General features: G+C 37.8%; 1 protein-coding gene across 1 annotated transcript in view; it reads right to left on the bottom strand.

Annotated features, from left to right (window-relative positions):
• Positions 1–1498: 1498 nt before the first annotated feature.
• Positions 1499–20424, bottom strand: part of elavl4 (ELAV like neuron-specific RNA binding protein 4) — a 117735-nt gene continuing 98809 nt past the window's right edge. The window contains exons 8-9 of the mRNA XM_047374829.1: positions 12723–12761; positions 1499–5959 (exon numbers count right to left, since the gene is read on the bottom strand). Of these exons, the coding sequence (XP_047230785.1) occupies positions 5632–5959; positions 12723–12761 (367 nt within the window). The 3' untranslated portion in view covers positions 1499–5631. The remainder of the gene's footprint in view (positions 5960–12722; positions 12762–20424) is intronic.

The raw sequence follows: 20424 nt of genomic DNA on the forward strand, positions 1-20424 counted from the left end.
CCTTTTGGAACATCCAGTTGTGTCCAAGTTTTAAACATCCAGGTGTTAATTTTAAAGCGAAGTTGGATAATCTGTAGGTAGTGCTGCTTCTCCATTGACCCAGCCTCTTAGTGCACTGCACCAGTACCAGTGGAAGCAAAACAAACCCTTAACATGATGCTACCACCACCATGCTTGACAGTTGGTATAGTGTTCTAAGGTTTGAATGCTTTGCATTTTACTCTTAAAACATTTCTTGTCTTTGTGGACAAACAATTCTATCTTTAGCCTGTTCACATGGACAGGTGAATAACTATAGTTTAAAGCAGAGGTCTCAAACTTCCATCTTTGGGGGACACATGTAAAAGTTGCAGGAAACACGGCCTTGAGGACTGTAGTTTGAGATTTCTATTTTGATGTGTCAATTTTGGAGTTCACAGTTGAACTTGGATTCATTCTGGACAGTGGCACTGGTGCTTTTGCATCTCCTAGTTTATGATTTTGGGCTAATTCTGAACGTCTTACACAATTTCCTGAGGATGACAGTTTTGGTCAGAAGGGCGAAACATGGCCACAATTAGGCATTCAAACAAGACAATGATCTCGCACTCATTTAAGTTTGTTTTGAAAGGCTTTCACGAAGCTTTCCGAATGGCCTGCCCAGAGACCTGAGCTTAATCCCACTGATTATTTGTGGACTATGCTTAAAAGCTGGGGAAACACCCAACCAGTATAAACAAATTACACCAATTCTACCTGGCTTGAGATGAAACCTGATTTGGAACATTTAACCAAAAATAAATGTTTATACACATGGCTTGTATGGATTACAGAAAATTAACGATAATTTCAAGCTTTTGCACCCAATTATTATTCTTAAACAGCCTTAGACAAAAATTATAGGTTGTGATCATTCCAATCTCAAAATTGAAAAATACATGCCAAGGATGAATGTATGTAAACCTCTCGCTGGAAGTGTGTGCATCATTATATGGGCTCTTCTCCTTACAAATTCTTAGAAGAATGTTTCTTCAAACTGATTTTCATCTTTTAGTTAAACTAGGATAAGAAATGATCATAAGCAAAGAATTCACAGTTCTCGTGCAACAATGTAAATTAGAACACACAATATTCATGCAATATCATAATGACAGCAGACTGCATGGATGCAATATTTGTTGCATAATTTTTATTTTGAGGGCCATGCATGCAGATTCTGAATACTTATATATTTAGCCAGGTGCAGAGATTTTCACTGCCCTTGATTGCCAGACTTGGTCTAGATCTTAGAGAATAAAATGCAAAAGCTCACACAGAGTGATGAGGACAACATGATGATGAGAAACAATAAGGAAAAAGAGGAAACATGTGGGTTAATCACAACCAAAATGGTTATTGCAATATTTAACAAAATTATCACAATTTCCTGTTTTCTTAAGGTTTTGTGCAGCCCTAATGTGAATTTAGTTTCCATTATGTAAAGGTTGAAGTATTTTAATTCTGAATGACAAGCAACCTCCCAGTTTTTAACACCTCATTTTATTGTCCCAACATTCAAAAGTACAAATAATTTAAACACAACAGTTTTATGAAAAAGAAAAAACAAACATTTACAGCAAGATTTTTATTTTGTTTCCAGTTTCAGAAATGACCTAAACTAGCAAGGATAACATGAAGTCATTCATCGCAGTAATTGGATTAATAATAAGAATACTAAGAATAATAGCAATAATAATCATAATAATCATCATTGATAAGTGTTAAGTAATAACATAAGCAGGAGAGAGTAGAGAGAGCCACAGTCATGGGGCCCTGTGAACATTTTTTCATCTTTTTTGTCTTTAAAGATTTTGTTTATAGATTTTTCAGATAGTAAATAAACACGTCTCAGGAGGAAAATGAAAACTGACAAGAGCCTAGTTCCTCTGTTCACCTTCCCTCCTCCACTACTGGCTGCGTTGTTCCTATTGGCAGGCTGCCACTATAAGGCGCTACGGGGGGATGGTGTGAGCCATAGGGGTCGGGTATAGAGCGAGGTGACGCAGCCCCATGTTTCAAACACACACACACTCTAAACAATCACCCTTTGACATCTCCATCACATACTCGCACACACGCATTCAAGGGTGTGCACTGAACGAATACATTTAAAGGGTTTCCACTTCACACAAAAATCTACTCCAGTATGCAGGCAAACACTCTCACTTCGACGTAAAGGAACACGTGTACAAACGTGCACAGATGTGCCCCCACACAAACGTGCACACCGTGGGTTTTAGGCAGCAACACAAGCACGCATCCTAAGAGTTGAAAAAGTCACACTGAGTACGAAATCCACACATCAGAACATTCTACTGGGGTCGTTGCATAATTCAGGCCCCCGACGGCGGAGGGGAGCATGAAGGGATCTGGTTGGTCTGTTGCTGTTTAGACGTGATCGGAAAATGGGGATGATGATATCGAGATGACCCGGTTTCTCCAGATGGGAGAGAAGGATGTAGCTACGCGTGTGAACGTTTCAAATGCTCCCCGACACACTTCCTTCATGTTTTCAAGCCTCAACAACAAACAGAAAAAAAAATCCAATTCCTTATATTTATACTTCTGGAACCATTCCCTTACCTTTTACCTTTCAAAATATATAATATATATCATATTAGAGTATATAAAATATAGACTCAGCACAATCCCGTTTTCAACCTCCAGAGTATTTCTCAAATATAGCAACAACTGCTGCAAATAGCAGTTTGTGTGCAATGGTAACAACTTTTTAAAAGATTTGTTGGTGTCATTTGAAAACATGATGAATATTCTTAAAAATAAGTTTTGACTCTTGTGTGATCTGTTTAGTCCAGTGCAATGAATGACCCTCAAATAACAATTTGAAAAAATGTAAATCTACCCAAGCCTCTAAGAGCTGTAGTTTGAATAAAAATGTTTTTTTTTTGTTCTTTTTTTTACTGAAAACTGAAAACTATGCTTTCAGACCCACATTTTTGCATAAGGTTTCATCACAAAGCGGTAGTAAGTGGAGGGAGGGTGTGGACGGAGTGGCTTTTTTAGAACTACACAAACTTATCACAGGTTATATTGAACCAGAACAACTGTTTATAACATTCTAATAAGACTAAACTGTATTGAAAAAGATCTAGAGATTTCATTTTTAACAAGACAAGGAAAAAAGCAATAGCAAATTTAACTATTAACTAGGTTATGCATAGCGAGTAACTGTTTCTAGTAATAAGGGAAGAGCGTCCCCCAACCCTCCAGACATTTTTTTCAGTTTTCTTGACTTTTAGGTTTTTTTATATTGTAATTTTGATATATTGGTACAAAGCACAAATGTACTTAAAGTTCTCTCAGTGCAGTGGACTACTGGAAGAGCCTCTCCACTAGTCGCTTTGTTCCCTTTTGCTCAGAAACGCCCCCCTCCCTGTACCAGAACCACGCAAATACACAGACAATGAAACAAATAAATACATAAATACACAGATAAATTAAGCAGTTAATAAATATAGAATAAATACAAATAAATAGGACAAATAAATAGTTTAAAAATAGATAAGTAAATAAACAAATACACTTATATTCTTTACGATTTTGTTCGGTTTCTTTTGCCGCAGTAGTTAACTTAAAAGTTAATCCAATTTTTTTTTTCTCCACAAGCAACATGACAACAATTGAACAGTTTCCTCACGATTGTTTTCTAAATAACTGAACCACCACTTCATAATAAACTGTCATATGAAAAAGACAAGCTCAAACGAAAGAACAGTGACAACTCAGATAAGTACAGTAGATATTGTAAAACAAATGTAGACTATATATATATTTATATATATCATCTATTTGTACACAGCAAATAAAGACACAGTTGTCATAGATCCTTTTTAAGGAAAATATCTAGACTAACAGAACTAGCTAATCATCATTAAGTTTTGACAAACGTATCAAGCTCAGCGAGAAACCTAAAAGTCTGCAAGCCAAACAAAACAAACATAAAAAAAATGTACAAATTTGTTCAGTGATTCTTACAAGGCCCCAAGTTACTTTAATTTCCGCATAGAAATGGTCTCACCAGATTTGTGGGCCGACATTAAACAAATATTAAACAAAGAACAGCAGCTCAATTCAATGCCAACATCAAAGTATTTTTTTCTTTAAACAACACATAGAACAACAAAGTTGGATATTTAAGATATGTGAACAATGTAGTATAGCACCTACGGTTGATCGCTAAAAGGAAGTTCTCTTCAAATGTTAAGTTCACAAACGCAGAGCAAAGAAAATGATATAGATAATGTATAGTACGCTCTTTAAATGGATAGATGTGTATATATCTATGTACCGATATCTCATATTGACTTGTGACGCAAAACAAGAAAACAAATGACAAAAGGGTCTTCTTGCTTTGGGCTCTGGACTATAAGGTTTTTTTAGGCCTTGGAAAGACCCCTTTCCCATCCCTTTTGGGTATCGCTGTTGAATAATTATGCACTAGTACACATGTGAAAAAATTACCAAAATCACCTGCCTCGGTTTGCATCCTCTTTTTCACAAAATCTTCCTTTCTACAAAATCCCGACCGACTTGGCTTCACCGAAAAACAACAACCTGTGATCCTATAAAGTACAACGGCAGAACGACAAGACAAGGTGGTGCCCCCTGCCGCCCGCCCCGGCCCCCCCCAGTTAGCCAGTCAAAATATTTTTCTCTTTTTTTTTTCAAATCCAGATTCTTGTAAAAATTCTTCAATAATTATTATTTTAATTATCATTTATAAAAATAGATCTTCTTTCTATTTATTTTCATCTTTTTCTAAACTCATTTTTTCCAAGCAAAGAGATCTTCTCTTTGGCAACAGTGTTATTTTTTTTTTTATTATCTTAAATTACTGAACATGTCATCAGGAAAGCTAACCCATCCCCTCCCTCACCCCATCTCCCTGAATCCCAGTGAGGAAAGACATTATGTTTTGTTTGCGATACAAAACAAAAACAATGTTAGAAATTGTTTTTTCTACATCTGAGTTACAGGGATCATAGAATCCCATCTATAATCAATAAGGGGACGTTTTTAAATACACGCTACAAATGAATGAATGGTTTCACCAATTTAAAAAAGAGCCCCCTCCCTTTCACTGATAAGGGAGGTGTATAATACTAACGACAGTGAATCCGGATTTACAAAAGAAAACTAAATCCTGAATCAAAGACAGAGAAAAGGCTCCGGTCTTAAAAAGGACGTTCTCTTCTCTGAAATCTGGGGATTTGCTACTCTTTACACAGAAGAGAAAAAATATCCAACAACCACAACAAACAAAAAGAATATACAATAAGGAGAAGCCTGCATTATCACAGGAGCTTCGAAAAAACTTGTCAACATTTTCATCGTTTAATTTTTGTAATACTCAGGCAACATTGGCTTATAGGTCCAAAGTTATAATATAAGCCATTTATAGTTCAATTTGTTAGATGGTTTGTGGGCTGCTTTCTGTTCCGGAGTTTGATTCTGCTGTGTTGGATGGCTGTAGTAAGATGGTGGTGGTGGTTGAAGGGACCTAAGGGACGAGTGGACGTCGGGGAGGATCGGCGGGGGGGCAAATTTGGAGCAGACAGAGGCGTGGGACATCTGCTTCTACCTGTCGAGAGTTCAGGACTTGTGTGTCTTGTTAGTCTTGAAGGAGACTTGCAAGACGCGGTCACCCAACCTGTAGCCGTTGAGGCTGGCGATGGCCATGGCCGCCTCGTCGTAATTCGTCATGGTGACGAAGCCAAAGCCTTTGCACTTGTTGGTGTTGAAGTCACGGATCACCTTGACGTTGTTGACTGCGCCAAACGGCCCAAACAACTGCCAGAGCACGCTCTCGTCCGAGTCCGGGGACAGGTTGTACACAAAGATGCACCAACCAGTGCCCGTGTGCCCGGGGATGTTCATGCCCACCAGGCTGGTCATGCTATCAATGGTGATAGGAGAAAACCTAAGAGAGGAGGCAGAGTGGTGGGAAAGACCATTTGAAGGTAAGTGTTAACAGAAGAAATTATGACATAAAGAAATAATCTGCAATAAAAGATAGTTCAGACTTTTTGAAGTGAGGTTCTGTTAAAAAGGATTTAGGCAGAAGTAAACTCTCTATATTTAATAGATTACAATTGGAAAGTTTACTTCAGTATTTCAATTTAAAAAGTGATTATATACACTCACACACACAAATATATATATATATATTCATTGCACACAGTGATACATTTCAAACCTCTTTTTAACCAGCGACAATTCAGAAAAACTGAAATACTTGGAATATATCACTGTGTTTGTAGTGAATTTGAATTAGTTTAATAAATAAACTTTTCAATTATACTCAAAGTAATGGTTTGGACAAAAAGACCCCAAATTGTACATTACGGTTAGTAGGTCTTAAAAGCTTAAGTTAACAGCTAGTGTGGGAAAGGCCAAGATTAAAGTGTACCTCTAATATTTCAAAAATGTTCAATCTCAAAAATGTCATAGCATTTCATGCAAACACATTTTAACAGGGGCTTTTATTTACAAAGAAGCCAGTAGTTAGTTACGCTGGAGATGGATGGAGGGAAAAGGCAGACTGCCACAGATGATCTTCCTGTGTGGAGTATTTTCTGAGTAACTGCCTGATTGAAAAGTAAGGCCCCCCCCCCCCCCCCCCCCCCCCCCCCCCCCCCCCTTTTTTTATACCACTTTACTTTTCTTTAAGCCGGTTACTCTAAATGCTTTAAATGTTCTGTTCCCAGTACTTTCTATATAGGAATATCATTGATGGTGCACATCCTCCTACCTACAGCTATGCCCAAATCTATTCATACCCCTGGCAGATTTAGATTCAAGATTATTTATATTCAGCCAATCAGTAGGCAGGTATATCTCAGAAAACAATACAATTTAAAAAAAGAGAGTTAGATTTGAAAAAAAAGAAAGGGTATTTGAACATTTTAATAAAAAAAGTATATCAAAGTTTATGTATACCTTTCTTAATATTCATTGGAAAAGTCTTTATCGACATTACAAGAATTAAACCTTTCTTTTAATTGCTGACTATATTTTTGTATGTTTCTATTGGTATTTGGATGATTTATCATTGGCGATGAGCTCAAAGTCTTTGAGGTTGGAAGGCCTATTTGCCATCACCCTAATCTTGAATCATTTTGGGCTTAAATGTACGTTTCATTTGTAAATTGTATTGGCTTCTTTGTTAATGACAGAATGTAAACACGATGACAAGTTCATAAAATAGTGCTTGAAGAAAGCACTATGATGTTTTTGAGACTAATAGTTTTAAGGTGGTAGAAATCCACTTTCTGGTCCCTTTCAGACTAGCCGTTACGATCTCCAGAATCTGCTAATCTGGATTTGTACTAAATGAAGATGCCAAAAGAGTTAACTCTTTTAGAGAAATATTAAGAAGCTCTCTAAGCCTTCTAAGAAATATTGAGGGCTTCCTTAACAGCACACTGCTACAAAAACTCTGAACTTCCCCTTTAAAATCGCAATAAACTGGCATTAATCTTATTTTTTTGCTCCTCAAACTTTCATAGCTTAGATGCAATACTGGATGCTATGTTTTTCTCTAAAGCCAATTCCCCAGTGAAATGCATACACACTAATCTCAAAACCAGATCCCACCAAATCAGATAAATAAGAACATACTGTATAGGCCATGTATCGTAAAGTATAATGTACAGGTTTGTAGCGTGAGTAGAGCTGTCACTAAAGCCGTTCAAAACTGATTTACAGTTGCCCTGTCAGGACTGACGGCAGTGCTTTCTGTGCTAAGCTGTACTTATGCTGAAGGAGATGCAGATGAGCGTTCTCTCTTTGTGTCCTCAAGTGGCTTCTTTCTGTGCCCAAATTGCAGGAAGTTGTTGAAATAAACCATTGCTAGAAATTCATCAAAGATCATGCACCAGCCTGCTAAATTTGTTCTCATTCGTCTCATAATCTTCCCCTTTTTCTTGTGATGCAAGAGATTTGATTCCTCAGTTGACTTCACTTAATTGCCGTTCCGCTAAAAGGAAAAGGGGGATGAAGAAAAGAAATCTCGCCACTTTTAAATAAAAGGTAAATGAAATAAAAAGGTTCATTTCTTATTCTAGCTCCCTACAAGAAACTACTATAGGCATTATTAGGAGTACTTTAATTGAGATTTCTGCTTTACTGCAGCTGTCTGAGAGAAGGCAGCCTTCTCATAGAAAAAAGGAGGGGGAAAATGGGGAGCAAACTAAATGGAAAACGGAAGCACTTTACAGCCCAGTGACATTAAGGTACAAAGTGTATTCCACCCCCTCCTACAGGGTATTCTCTCTTCTATTTCAGAGCTCATGGCACTGATCGATAGTACTGCATGCCACTTGGTCCCTCAAGCCTTCTCTCTCCTGTGTCTATATATGGTCGGCAATCACTGCGACCTTCCTGCATGACTCATGCAGAGTCTGCCTCTGGCCATGATAAATTAAACATAATTTAAAAAGTTGATTAACTTCAGTAATTCAAATCAAAAAGTGAAATGCAGTTGTTATGGATTTCTCACACAGAGTGGTAAATTTCAAGTATTTAATTCTGTCAATGTTCACAAACCATATTTATACCCAAAATTCCGTTTCTCAAAAAAATATTTTATACAGGATTTAAAAAAGATTTAATACCAAAATGTCAGCCCAATAAAAAGTATGTTCATCTATAGTATACACACTCAATACTGGGTTGAGGCTCCTTTTTGAATTATTGTATTAATGAAGCATGCCATGGAGCTGAACAGCCTGTGGTGCTGCTAAGGGACCCCTGGTTGCTTTAATAGTAGCCTCCAGCTCATCTACATTGTTGCCTCTGGTTTCTCCCATCTTGGCAATACTCCATGGATACTCTGTAGGGCTTAGGTCAGGTCACTTTGGTGACAAATCAGGCACAGTGATACCATGGTCATTAAAGCAGGTATTGGAACTTTTGAGTTTTGTACCTTTTTCTACCACACTTTTTCCTTCCACTCAACTTTCTATTAATATGCTTGGTTACAGCACTCTGTGAACAGATAGCTTCTTTTGCAAAAACTTCTGCTGCACGACAGTCAAGTCATCAGTCTTATCTTGAACGTCTAGGCAAGAACAGCGCCATAACATAACATTTCTTTTTAAAAAATCATTTTCATTGGTCTTTGCAATATTCTATTTTTCTAACCCCCAGATTCCACATCCTCCGCTCCAGTACGTACCCGTTCCGTTACAGACCGCCTCCGTCAGTCCGTGAAATGCAACGTCTACTACATCCGCGGTAACTGTGTCAAGCTCCAAGTTCCTTGGAGCCCGAAGAGAGCATGCACCAGCAGTACGAGTTACGCAACTTAAGCCTTTCAGAATAAAGCATAATATATACATAAAATGAACATATTGATCTATATATACAGTGCCTTGCGAAAGTATTCGGCCCCTTTGAACTTTTCAACCTCTTGCCACATTTCAGGCTTCAAACATAAATATATAAAATTAAAATTTTTTGTGAAGAATCAACAACAAGTGGGACACAATCATGAAGTGGAATGAAATTTATTGGATGTGTCAAACTTGTTTAACAAATAAAAAACTGAAAAGTGGGGCGTGCAATATTATTCTGCCCCCTTGCGTTAATACTTTGTAGCACCACCCTTTGCTACAATTACAGCTGCAAGTCGCTTGGGGTTTGTCTCTATCAGTTTTGCACATCGAGAGACTGAAATTCTTGCCCATTCTTCCTTGCAAAACAGCTGGAGCTCAGTGAGGTTGGATGGAGAGCGTTCATGAACAGCAGTCTTCAGCTCTTTCCACAAATTCTCGATTGGATTCAGGTCTGGACTTTGACTTGGCCATTCCAACCCCTGGATACGTTTATTTGTGAACCATTCCATTGTAGATTTGGCTTTATGTTTTAGATCATTGTCTTGTTGGAAGATAAATCTCCGTCCCAGTCTCAGGTCTCTTGCAGACTCCAACAGGTTTTCTTCCAGAGTGGTCCTGTATTTGGCCCCATCCATCTTCCCATCAGTTTTGATCATCTTCCCTGTCCCTGCTGATGAAAAGCAGGCCCAAACCATGATGCTGCCACCACCATGTTTGACAGTGGGGATGGTGTGTTCAGGGTGATGAGCTGTGTTGCTTTTACACCAAACATATCGTTTTGCATTGGGGCCAAACAGTTTGATTTTGGTTTCATCTGACCAGAGCACCTTCTTCCACATGTTTGGTGTGTCTCCCAGGTGGCTTGTGACAAACTTTAAACGAGACTTTTTATGGATATCTTTGAGAAATGGCTTTCTTCTTGCCACTCTTCCATAAAGGCCAGATGTCTGCAGTGTACGACTGACTGTTGTCCTATGGACAGACTCTCCCACCTCAGCTGTAGATCTCTGCAGTTCATCCAGAGTGATCATGGGCCTCTTGGCTGCATCTCTGATCAGTCTTCTCCTTGTTCGAGATGAAAGTTTAGAGGGACGGCCGGGTTTTGGTAGATTTGTAGAGGTCTGATACTCCTTCCATTTCAATATGATTGCTTGCACAGTGCTCCTTGGGATGTTTAAAGCTTGGTAAATCTTTTTGTATCCAAATCCAGCTTTAAACTTCTCCACAACAGTATCTTGGACCTGCCTGGTGTGTTCCTTGGTCTTCATGATGTTCTCTGTGCTTTGAACAGAACCTTGAGGCCATCACAGAGCAGGTGCATTTATACGGAGACTTGATTACACACAGGTGGATTCTATTTATCATCATCAGTCATTTGGGACAACATTGGATCATTCAGAGATCCTCACTGAACTTCTGGAGTGAGTTTGCTGCACTGAAAGTAAAGGGGCTGAATAATATTACACGCCCCACTTTTCAGTTTTTTATTTGTTAAAAAAGTTTGACACATCCAATAAATTTCATTCCACTTCACGATTGTGTCCCACTGTTGTTGATTCTTCACAAAACATTTAAATTTTATATCTTTATGTTTGAAGCCTGAAATGTGGCAAGAGGTTGACCAGTTCAAGGGGGCCGAATACTTTCTCAAGACACTGTATATAATTAGACATTGTGTTTTTCCAGGTACCACCAAAATATCTTTTTCCTGTTTGCTACAATTGAAAATATGGTACTTGATCCGACGGGAGCAAGACGGAATGAAACAGAAATATGGACTTGTTCCTAATTTGATGTAATACCACGGAGAACGGGTCCATTGATGGTGACATTTGGAGTAGTAATGTGGAACCGCTCTCATCAATTAACATAACGATGGAGTTGCTGTGTTGGTTCGACGTAAACGGACGTGAGCGGAATGGAGCGCTAACGGAGGATGTGGAATCTGGGGGTAAAACATAATTTTTGTTTTCATTAGCATAAGCCATAATCATAAAATTTAATAAAAATAAGTAATTTAATTATATTACTATGTGTATAAAGAACTATCTAGGAGTTTTACCTTTTAAATTGAATCACTGAAATAAATCAACTTCTTTTAATTTAGGAAGATTCACTTCTGGTTTGATTGCTTTTATGTTCTCCTAAGTCAAGCATGTTAAATCTAGAAAACCTCTGCATTCTCCTCTGCAACCTCTGCTTGAAGTGAAACATTTAACACCGGCTAAGGAGCTTGATGTCAGTGACACTTTGGAAATTGCCAAAGGGCGCTGTTGTCAGGATGTGGAGTGTGCCTACATGAGCATGTGTGAAAACATGTATGCAAACTTAACAATCTGAGCAGAACAAAACATGAACCTGTTACAGAGACCAGGGGTTGCATAGCAACAGTGTAGCTGACCAGATATCTATTCGGTCCCTGCTAAACCTAAACCTAAAGCTAAACCTAAACCATCCCAGCTCTTAACACTCACTGAATAACACTTCCAATTTTGACATTTTTAGGCAAACCAATATAACATTTTGCTGAAGCCTTCCAACTGACTTCTGTCCCCTGTGCTTGCAGCATGCAACATGGCATTGTCAGCACATCAAACATCTATCACCACAGTAGCTGCTGCTCTGCGTTATGTAACACCTTTGGTAGCAGGACAGCAAAATGAAAGATGGGAGCCGAAAAGAAGGAAATTGAGAAGAGCGGCGCAGTGCAAAGCTTGAGTTGTCTGCAGTGAAACAGCATTTCCTGTTTCCAGCAGGGATCCAAGTTCATCCAACCTTATCTCACGTATCATTTCCTAACTTCTATAGAAACTGCTAAGATATAACAGATAGTTGTGCAATTTTGTCAAGTCTTACACACTGCAGATGTGCAGCTGATTATAATGAAGAGGGAGTATCTTTTAGAGCTACTGTAAAATGAGAAGGTAGGAGAACCTGAATCCCCTAGAATTAAAAGAAAAATAATGAAAGCACATACCTATAAGTCTTACACCAGAGAACAAATTCTGTTCAGTACACAGAAACAACCCAAAACAATCCAAACAACACCAGCACTTGTCATAATCAAAAGAAAGAGAATTCATCACCACTGAAAACAAAGACTGACAGTTTTTTGTTTGTTACACCTGAGGAAGTTGGAAGGGAATCAATTCAAACTGACAAAAGAAAAAAAAAAATCAAACAAATTTAAGAAATAAAAATGCCTTCGACCTTGAACAAATTCAAACTTAAAATGACTGCAACAATCACAAGGAAAACTAAATAAAAAAAAAGAAAAGAAAAAAGGAAGTTGAAAAACCATTGAGTCAAAATGGACATCTGGCATTGGGTGAAGTTTTTAATTACCTCTTTACGCCATAGGCCATATTAAGCAAATTGTCCAGCCTGTAAAGAGAAGGAGGGTTCTGGGGTTAATGGCGGGCAGATGGTCGACTCAATCAATGGAATTAATGTTAAGTCCCTGCAGGAACTGCATGGACCTCCTCACTCATGAACAAACAAACCCATCTATTGTTGGTCCATTACACTGAGGAGCCCCAGCAGAAAATGCTATCATCAGTCCATGAATCTACAGTACAATCACTATGGTCTGCACTATACTTGCTTTCTGAGTAGGCACTGCACCTGCTAAGACCAAGGTAGTATGCCTCAGGAACATTCAGATTATTGCAGGAACTTGCAATTACTTATTATACAGGACTTCATAAGTAAACTGTTAATAGTTTAGCACTGCAGTTACATATAGATCACTCACTGCAGGCAGAGTGTGAGTGCATTATTGCATCAGGCTTTACTGGCATGACAGTAAAGCCAGAATGCCACACCATTGCAAATCATTATCTTATCATACATGCAATAAATTGCATGTGGGTTTCTGCAGAAGTTATGCCATCACACTGATGGTTTATTAGGATGAAGGCAAATGAATTTTGTTTATCCAAGGTTTTTATTTTGCACTAACTCAATTAAGAGAACACCTAAGATGGCAAGGAAATGATCCAGAGTTCTGTCAGTGTAATGGTTTGGCATTTGAATGATGGTGAGTGAGAGAGGGCAATGATGATTAGTTGGTTTTCTATGAACAACAAAAGCATGACTGGATGTTACACTAGCCATGACACTGTGAATGTCTGTCTTTGTGGTTAGGGTCAACCTGTTAAAAGATAATGGGTCAAGTGGAAAAGCTGAGTGTTAGTCAAATGGCATCCTACGTCTAAAAGGGTTAGTTTTTGGGAGATGTTTTGTCTTCTTAATCATTTCAGCCTATGTGTGTCAGCCACTGTAGTGGGCTAGTGTAAATTACAGTTTGTGTCGGAACGCTGGGCTTCAGAAACCTGTGGGCTGTGTGAAATGTTCTGTTGTGGATGGATGCAGGCTGCTTGGTGACTCAATGACCTTCATTTTTCACTTGGGTCTGGCCTGTCTCATGTCTTATTAACTCCTTTGGCCTAATGGACAGAGGCCATGGCTTATTGAGCAACAGCTGGGCAGCGATGCCTTGTTCCCCTTGAAAACACTACAAACTTTGACTTGACTATAAAGGTTGTTTCTGCTTGTCTTTCGCAGTCAACAAGTCATTACACATCTTCTTCAATATTTGCTTTCGGACAAAATTGCACTGAAGCATTCTGCTCTAAGATTTGATATCAACTAGCCAATTCAGGAGCTGATAATTCCTGTTATGTTGCCATTTACATCCATGTGAGACAGTGATCAGTTACATTGCTTGGAGTTTACAATTGTGCATAAATACATACATAGATGGCAGATTGTTGGCGATTTAGGAACACGCCGCATACTTTTTTCTTCTATTGTAAATGTTTGTTACATTTAATTATTGGATTGAAACAGCGTTCAGACAAAATTACTTCTGGGGGTCATCAAATTCTCTTTTGCACCTTTATATGGGGAGATGACTCCAACTTTTGGATCAATGGTTTATTTTGGAACTGGTCCTCTTCATCATCTCTTGAAGAGCAGAAACAGGTTCTACTTGAAATATGGATTAAAAGTCCCCAAAGCCTCTGACTGTATTTTTTAATAGTTTAGTTTATTAGCTTATTAGTTATTTATCAGGGACTATGTAGGAAAACATTAATCTCACAATGAGAAGAGATGCTTTGAGCCAGACTTAGCTAAAGCTACTTTCCATCTGCAGTCCCTGGGCAAGTGTGCACAATAAAACAATTCACAATACAGAAAATTACCATTCTCTCATTTAAAATACGTACTTTGGAGTTCATATACAATTACAAAACACATAACCTAAAAAGGTTAGGTAGCCTAAATTGATAAATACTAAAAATACAAGGTACATATAGATCATCAGTAGATAATTTGGAATTATCCACTCATTTAAAATAGGTACTTCGCAGTTCATATACAGTACAAAACACATAACCTAAAAAGGTTAATTAGCCTACATTTGTAAATACTAACAGTACTAGGTACAAATAGATCAACAGTAGATAATAAGGAATAAAAGGTATACGCATCATTAGGACTGATGTTGACACAGTTGATTATTAATAATGTGTTTTTTTAGGTTTTGAGAAAATATTTGCAGATCTACACATAACTTCAAACTGTCTGGGAGCTGATTCCATTGTTTGATGGATTTAAATGAAAAAGCTGATTGTGCAAATGTAGAACGTCTTTTTTGGACAACAGATATGGACCTAGTTATCCAGGTTGTTTGATTGGAACACAGTTGAATACATTTTTTTAATGAAGGGGGAGCAATATTATTAACAATTTTGAAAATCATTTGTAAATTTAGGTATTGAACTAATTAAAACCTAGCAAATTGTATTCGCTAAGGATGTTACAATGGTGATAATGACGTGTTTTCTACCTTGACGTGTCTAACACCTTAAGGGCTTCGTTATAAAGAGATCTGAGTGATTTCAGTGCAGTCCCATTAGCCTGAGACCAAGAAGAAATGCAATAAATGATGTGGGAAACAACCATAGCATTGAAAAACATCAAGGATGCTTCAAGTGTTAGGCTGTTTGTTATGTGTCTGAGAGTAAAGATGTTATATTTGACTGAATTACAAATTTATTTTTTTTATGTTTTTTGAACCTCAGGGTTATATCTAGGTGGATTCATAAATATTTAATTTCAGAAGATGATTAATTTTTTGCCCATAACACTAATATTCGGTATGTCTTTAAGTTTCTTGGTCTTGCTAAAGTAAGGCACTGTTTTTCAACACTGTTGCTCAAGGCCCACTGCCCTGTATGTTTTATATAGTTCCCTGCTTTAACACACCTGATTCAGATGATTGCAGGTCAGTAAAAGGCTGTTAATTAGCCATCAATTGAAATCAAGTGTGCTGAACCAGGGAAACATCTAAAACATGCAGCACAGTGTGCCTTGTGGACCAGGGTTGAAACACGCTGCTTTAAGGTACTTCTAACTGCAATCTATTGCATAAACTGTTAGCTCACCAATCCAAATCATTGAATTCTTGTGTTCCAGTCACTTACATGGCTGCGGGTGTATCAAATGTAGCACCTAGGCATGCAGACTGCTTTTGCACATTTTTATTGTTTAACATTTATTTTATTTTACACATTTCTTTTAAACATTAGGGTTACTCTCAGGAGCTCAGTGATTTCCACAATGGTACCGCTATAGGATGCCACTCATGAAATTTCTTCCCTACTAAATATTCCACAGTCAGCTGTTAGTTGCATTATAATAACAGCAACTCAGCCACAAAGTGGTTGGTAAAGTAAAATCACACAGTGGGGTCAGCATATGCTGAAGCGCATAGTCTGCAGAAGTAGTAAACTCTATGCCAAGTCAATAGCTACACACCTCCAAAACTACATGTAGCCTGTTGAAGAACAGTAAGTAGAGAGCCTCTTGGATTGGGTCTCCATGGAGGAAGAGCTGCATCCAAACCTGACATCATCATGTGCAATGCAAAGTGTCTGTGCAGTTTTGAAAATCTGGGCTCACTAGACTCTACAGCAGTGGAGGCATGGTTTCTGGAGTGATGAATTATGGCTCTCTGCCTGGGAATGAAATTGATGAATCTGGGTTTTGTCAGTTGCTAGGGGAACGACACTACCTGATTGCACTGTCTCAAGTGTAAAGTTTGGTGCAGAGGGGATTAAGTGAATCTCCCTGCATCCCCTCTGCATCCCCTTGGTGCAGAGGGGATTATGGTGTCTAGCTTTTTTTCAGGTGAACCCGGTCCCTTAGTTTCAACTCTTAATGCTTCAGAATACCAAGACATCTGAACAACTGTATGCTCCCAACTTTGTGGGAACAGTTTGGGGTTGCCCCATTCCTTTTCCAACATGACTGCACAAATCAAGACCCATAAAGACATGGATGAGCGAATTTGGTGTGGAAGTAGCTCAATGGACTGCACAGACTCCCGTTGCTTTCCCACAATAAGTGAACTGCACCAAGCAACATACGGTTTCAGGCAGACCAGAGTTCATTTGCTTGGCCCGCACCACAGCTTGGATGAACTTTTAAGCCTGCCCAAACAAAGCTGACTACCTGAGGAGACAAAGTCAGGTTACAGAATTGAACGACTTCTGTTTATTCTGTCATATCCACCTATTTTGACTTCCATAATATAGCTGCATGATAATAATAATCATTATAATATCGTTATTATTATTTTTTTTAACTACAACTTGCCTTGAGAGATAATAGTTTAGCAGTCTTTTAATCTTTCAGGGGAATTTAATACTGTGATAGTTTTTGACTGTAATTAAATAGCTTACAAATTAGAAATCATGCAGAAATTTGTCTTCTAACATAGCAGTTAATTCCATCAAATAATTATGAATTGTAAATGAATAATTAAACATGAACAATGTTATATGGTAGCAACCTACAGCGGTTATAATCTCTGGTTTTAACAGTTTATATAATTTTTGGTTATTTATAGGCCTATTTATTCCAGGATTATAGCGCAGTTACTCACATAGAAGCAATTTCCTTGCCTAGAATAACAAAAAAATCCAAAAGCAGCCTGAAAACAATGAACTACAGAGGAGAGAAGGTTATACGGAATCATTAAAACAGTAATTAGCCTATTATGTGGGAAGGGAACGAACAGTCTGCTTTGTGGGTAAATGAGTCAATTGGAGAGGAAGCTCAGAGAAGAGGTGCTCCATGCCCAGGAGCATCAAGACATCTGCTGGCTGTGGGGGCCACAACAAAACAACCTGCTGCTAAGACTCGCTCCCTTCCCTTTCTCTCCCTCACATGCATATGAACACACACGGATGCAGATTTACCGTGCAAACACTCCTGGCTCTTCACACTGCCTCTAGAAGCACCACAGACACAATAGGGCTTTTGTGCTCCCCGTCAATGCAGTCAAATGGAGGAAAGGGCGCTTTTTCTTTTCTAAAACAAAAATCTGTTCAATTAAAATTGGTTCCTGCCCTGGAAATAATGAGGCTAATTTGCTAATTATTAGCATTAGTTAACAACTGAGGATCAAAAACAACCTTGGGATGTAGGGCTTGGTGTATTGTGTTGGGAGTCGATTGTTTTTGCTGTCTTGGAAATATACTGTACAAGTACAATATACATTAACACGTGTTACAGCAGGCCCATGTGGTGCTCAAACCTGGGGAGCAGTTCCTCATTACAATGGCTTTAATTAAGGAAGATGTATATATGTGATACTACTTGTGACTTCAGCTAAAAATGTTATCCTGCTCTCACCTTACATAATGTTATCGTTTTCCCATTTAGACGTTTGTCTGAAGGAGATACTGTTTCAGCTGCATCAAAGTGATATTTAGAATTTCAAACAATGTTAACCTAACAGTATTTGCTGTGGGCAAGTGCACATTTTGACCATATCATCATTTTTATTTATATTTTCCTACTCCAAGTTGAATAAATTTGAATGCTTATTAAATTTCAGCTGATGATGTGGTGTATATTTGTGTAATGAAGGAAAGTGTGGCCAAAGGAAGTCAACAGTCTATATCAAGGTGTGCATAATTATTGGAGAGTTTTTATTCCTGTGGCAAAATGGTCCAAAAATGAACCCCAACTGACTGAAAAGTCAGAAATTGGAAAAAAATCTTTCTGAGGGATGAAGCAATCTTTGAATTACAATGATATTGGGCCTGATCAAAGAATCATCAAATATTTTGTTGCAAACAGTCAACCGGGTCGCAGGAAATGTGTTGAGAAAAAAAAAATACAGAATAGCTGTCACAGTTTTGAGAAGAATCAAATGTGAAGCTAGCAGGAACCCATTCTCCTTCAGTGCTGTCACATTACAGAACTGCAACCTAATGCAAGGAAGACTATCACTAAGACATAAAGGGGTGTGGGCTGGTATTCTTAAAGATGAGCGACTTTTTCGTATATCCGATGGTCTCAAAGTCAACTTCATAAACCTACTGCCAGTTTTTAGAAGACACTTTCTTCAAGCAGTGGTGTAGGAAAAAGTCTGCATCTTTCAAAAATACCACGATTACAACGCAGAACAATATTCCATCACATACATCGAAGGACTGCACTGTGTGGCTAACCAGTGAAGGCATTAAAGATGAAAGAATAATGACATGGCCGACTTCCTCACCTGACGTGGCCCCAATTGAGAACCTGTGGGTTCTTCTTAAACAGAAGATTTAATAAGACACCTCTCAGAAGCTATAGTTGCTGCTACACAAATAGTTAATCGCTAACAGATCAAGACTATAAATCGAAGGCTTGTGATTGGTATTGAAAAAAATGGTGACTTTACTGTTCACTGGTGTTTTTTATGTCAGAAATGTTGATACGTATATTTTATTCTATCTTGTGCAACTAAAATAATAAAGCGAGATAGGACGCTTTTCATCTAGTCGTATAATAATTCTCCACACTAACATTTGCTCAATAATTGTTCACACACATGTATTCTCATAAGAAGCCTCAACCTCACTTTTACTTTCTGAAATATTCATGTCTGAGGTTTATTGACATTTTGAATTGACTGAGAAAACTGCAGTTGTTCAAAAATGTAATTGATCCTCAAAAATACAACTTAATATTTGGCCCAAAAAATACAACCGAAACCAGATGCTTGTATGCACTGTTTAAAAAGATGGAACCTGTTTATGTTACTGTCACTTGTCAAAATTATTTCTGTCTGCCAAAATAATGAAATAAATATTTCTTTATATATTTTTTTAAGTTTCTATACATTTCTTTTGAATTTTGTAAAATTGCCTTTTAAACTGTTTGACTAAGTTAAAACCAAAATGTTCTATAGGACTGAGGTCAGGGCTTTGGGATGACCACTTAGAAACATTTGACTCTATTGTCCTTAAGGCACTTTGTAACTAACTTGGTGGTATGTTGAGGGTCATTGTCCATTTGGATGACACATTTGTGCCCAAGCTTTACCTCAATGTCTGATTCTTGAGAGATTGCTTTAATATTTTCCACATACTGTTCTTTCCTCGTGATACGTTTATTTTGTGACACAGCAAACATCAGCAACATGATGCTGCCACCACCCTTCGTAGTTTGGATGGTGTTTCCCAAGCTCTCTTGTATTTGTTTTAAGGCTGATACTCACATTTCACACCAAAACACGTTCAACTTTAGAGTACAGAATGCATTTCCTTCTTGAATTGTTTGATGAGTAGACACTCATATGGTGTTTATACTCATGTATAATTGTTTAAACAGAACCGAACATTGCACTTTTATGTATCTTGAAATTTTACCCAAGGATGAATCAGACCTATGGAGGTCCACAATTCTCTTCGTGATATCTTGCTTCATTTTATTTTTGTTTACCATTCTTTCACAGAAGAAAGCAATGTGTTTGAGGTGTTACCTTAAAATACATCCACAGATGTGCATCTACTTAACTCAAATGTTGTTAATTTACCTATCAGAAGCTTTTAAAATCCCTGACATCATCAACTGGGCTTACCCAAATCATTTGAAGTCATAGTATTCTTAGTGTAAATTTTTGAATTTGAAGGAAGTAAAAAAAAAAGTAACCTATAAATTATCTGTATTATTATCCTGGCATTTTGCAAATATAAATAAT

Source organism: Girardinichthys multiradiatus, chromosome 9, assembly GCF_021462225.1.
Source record: "Girardinichthys multiradiatus isolate DD_20200921_A chromosome 9, DD_fGirMul_XY1, whole genome shotgun sequence".
Taxonomy (NCBI): Eukaryota; Metazoa; Chordata; class Actinopteri; order Cyprinodontiformes; family Goodeidae; genus Girardinichthys; species Girardinichthys multiradiatus.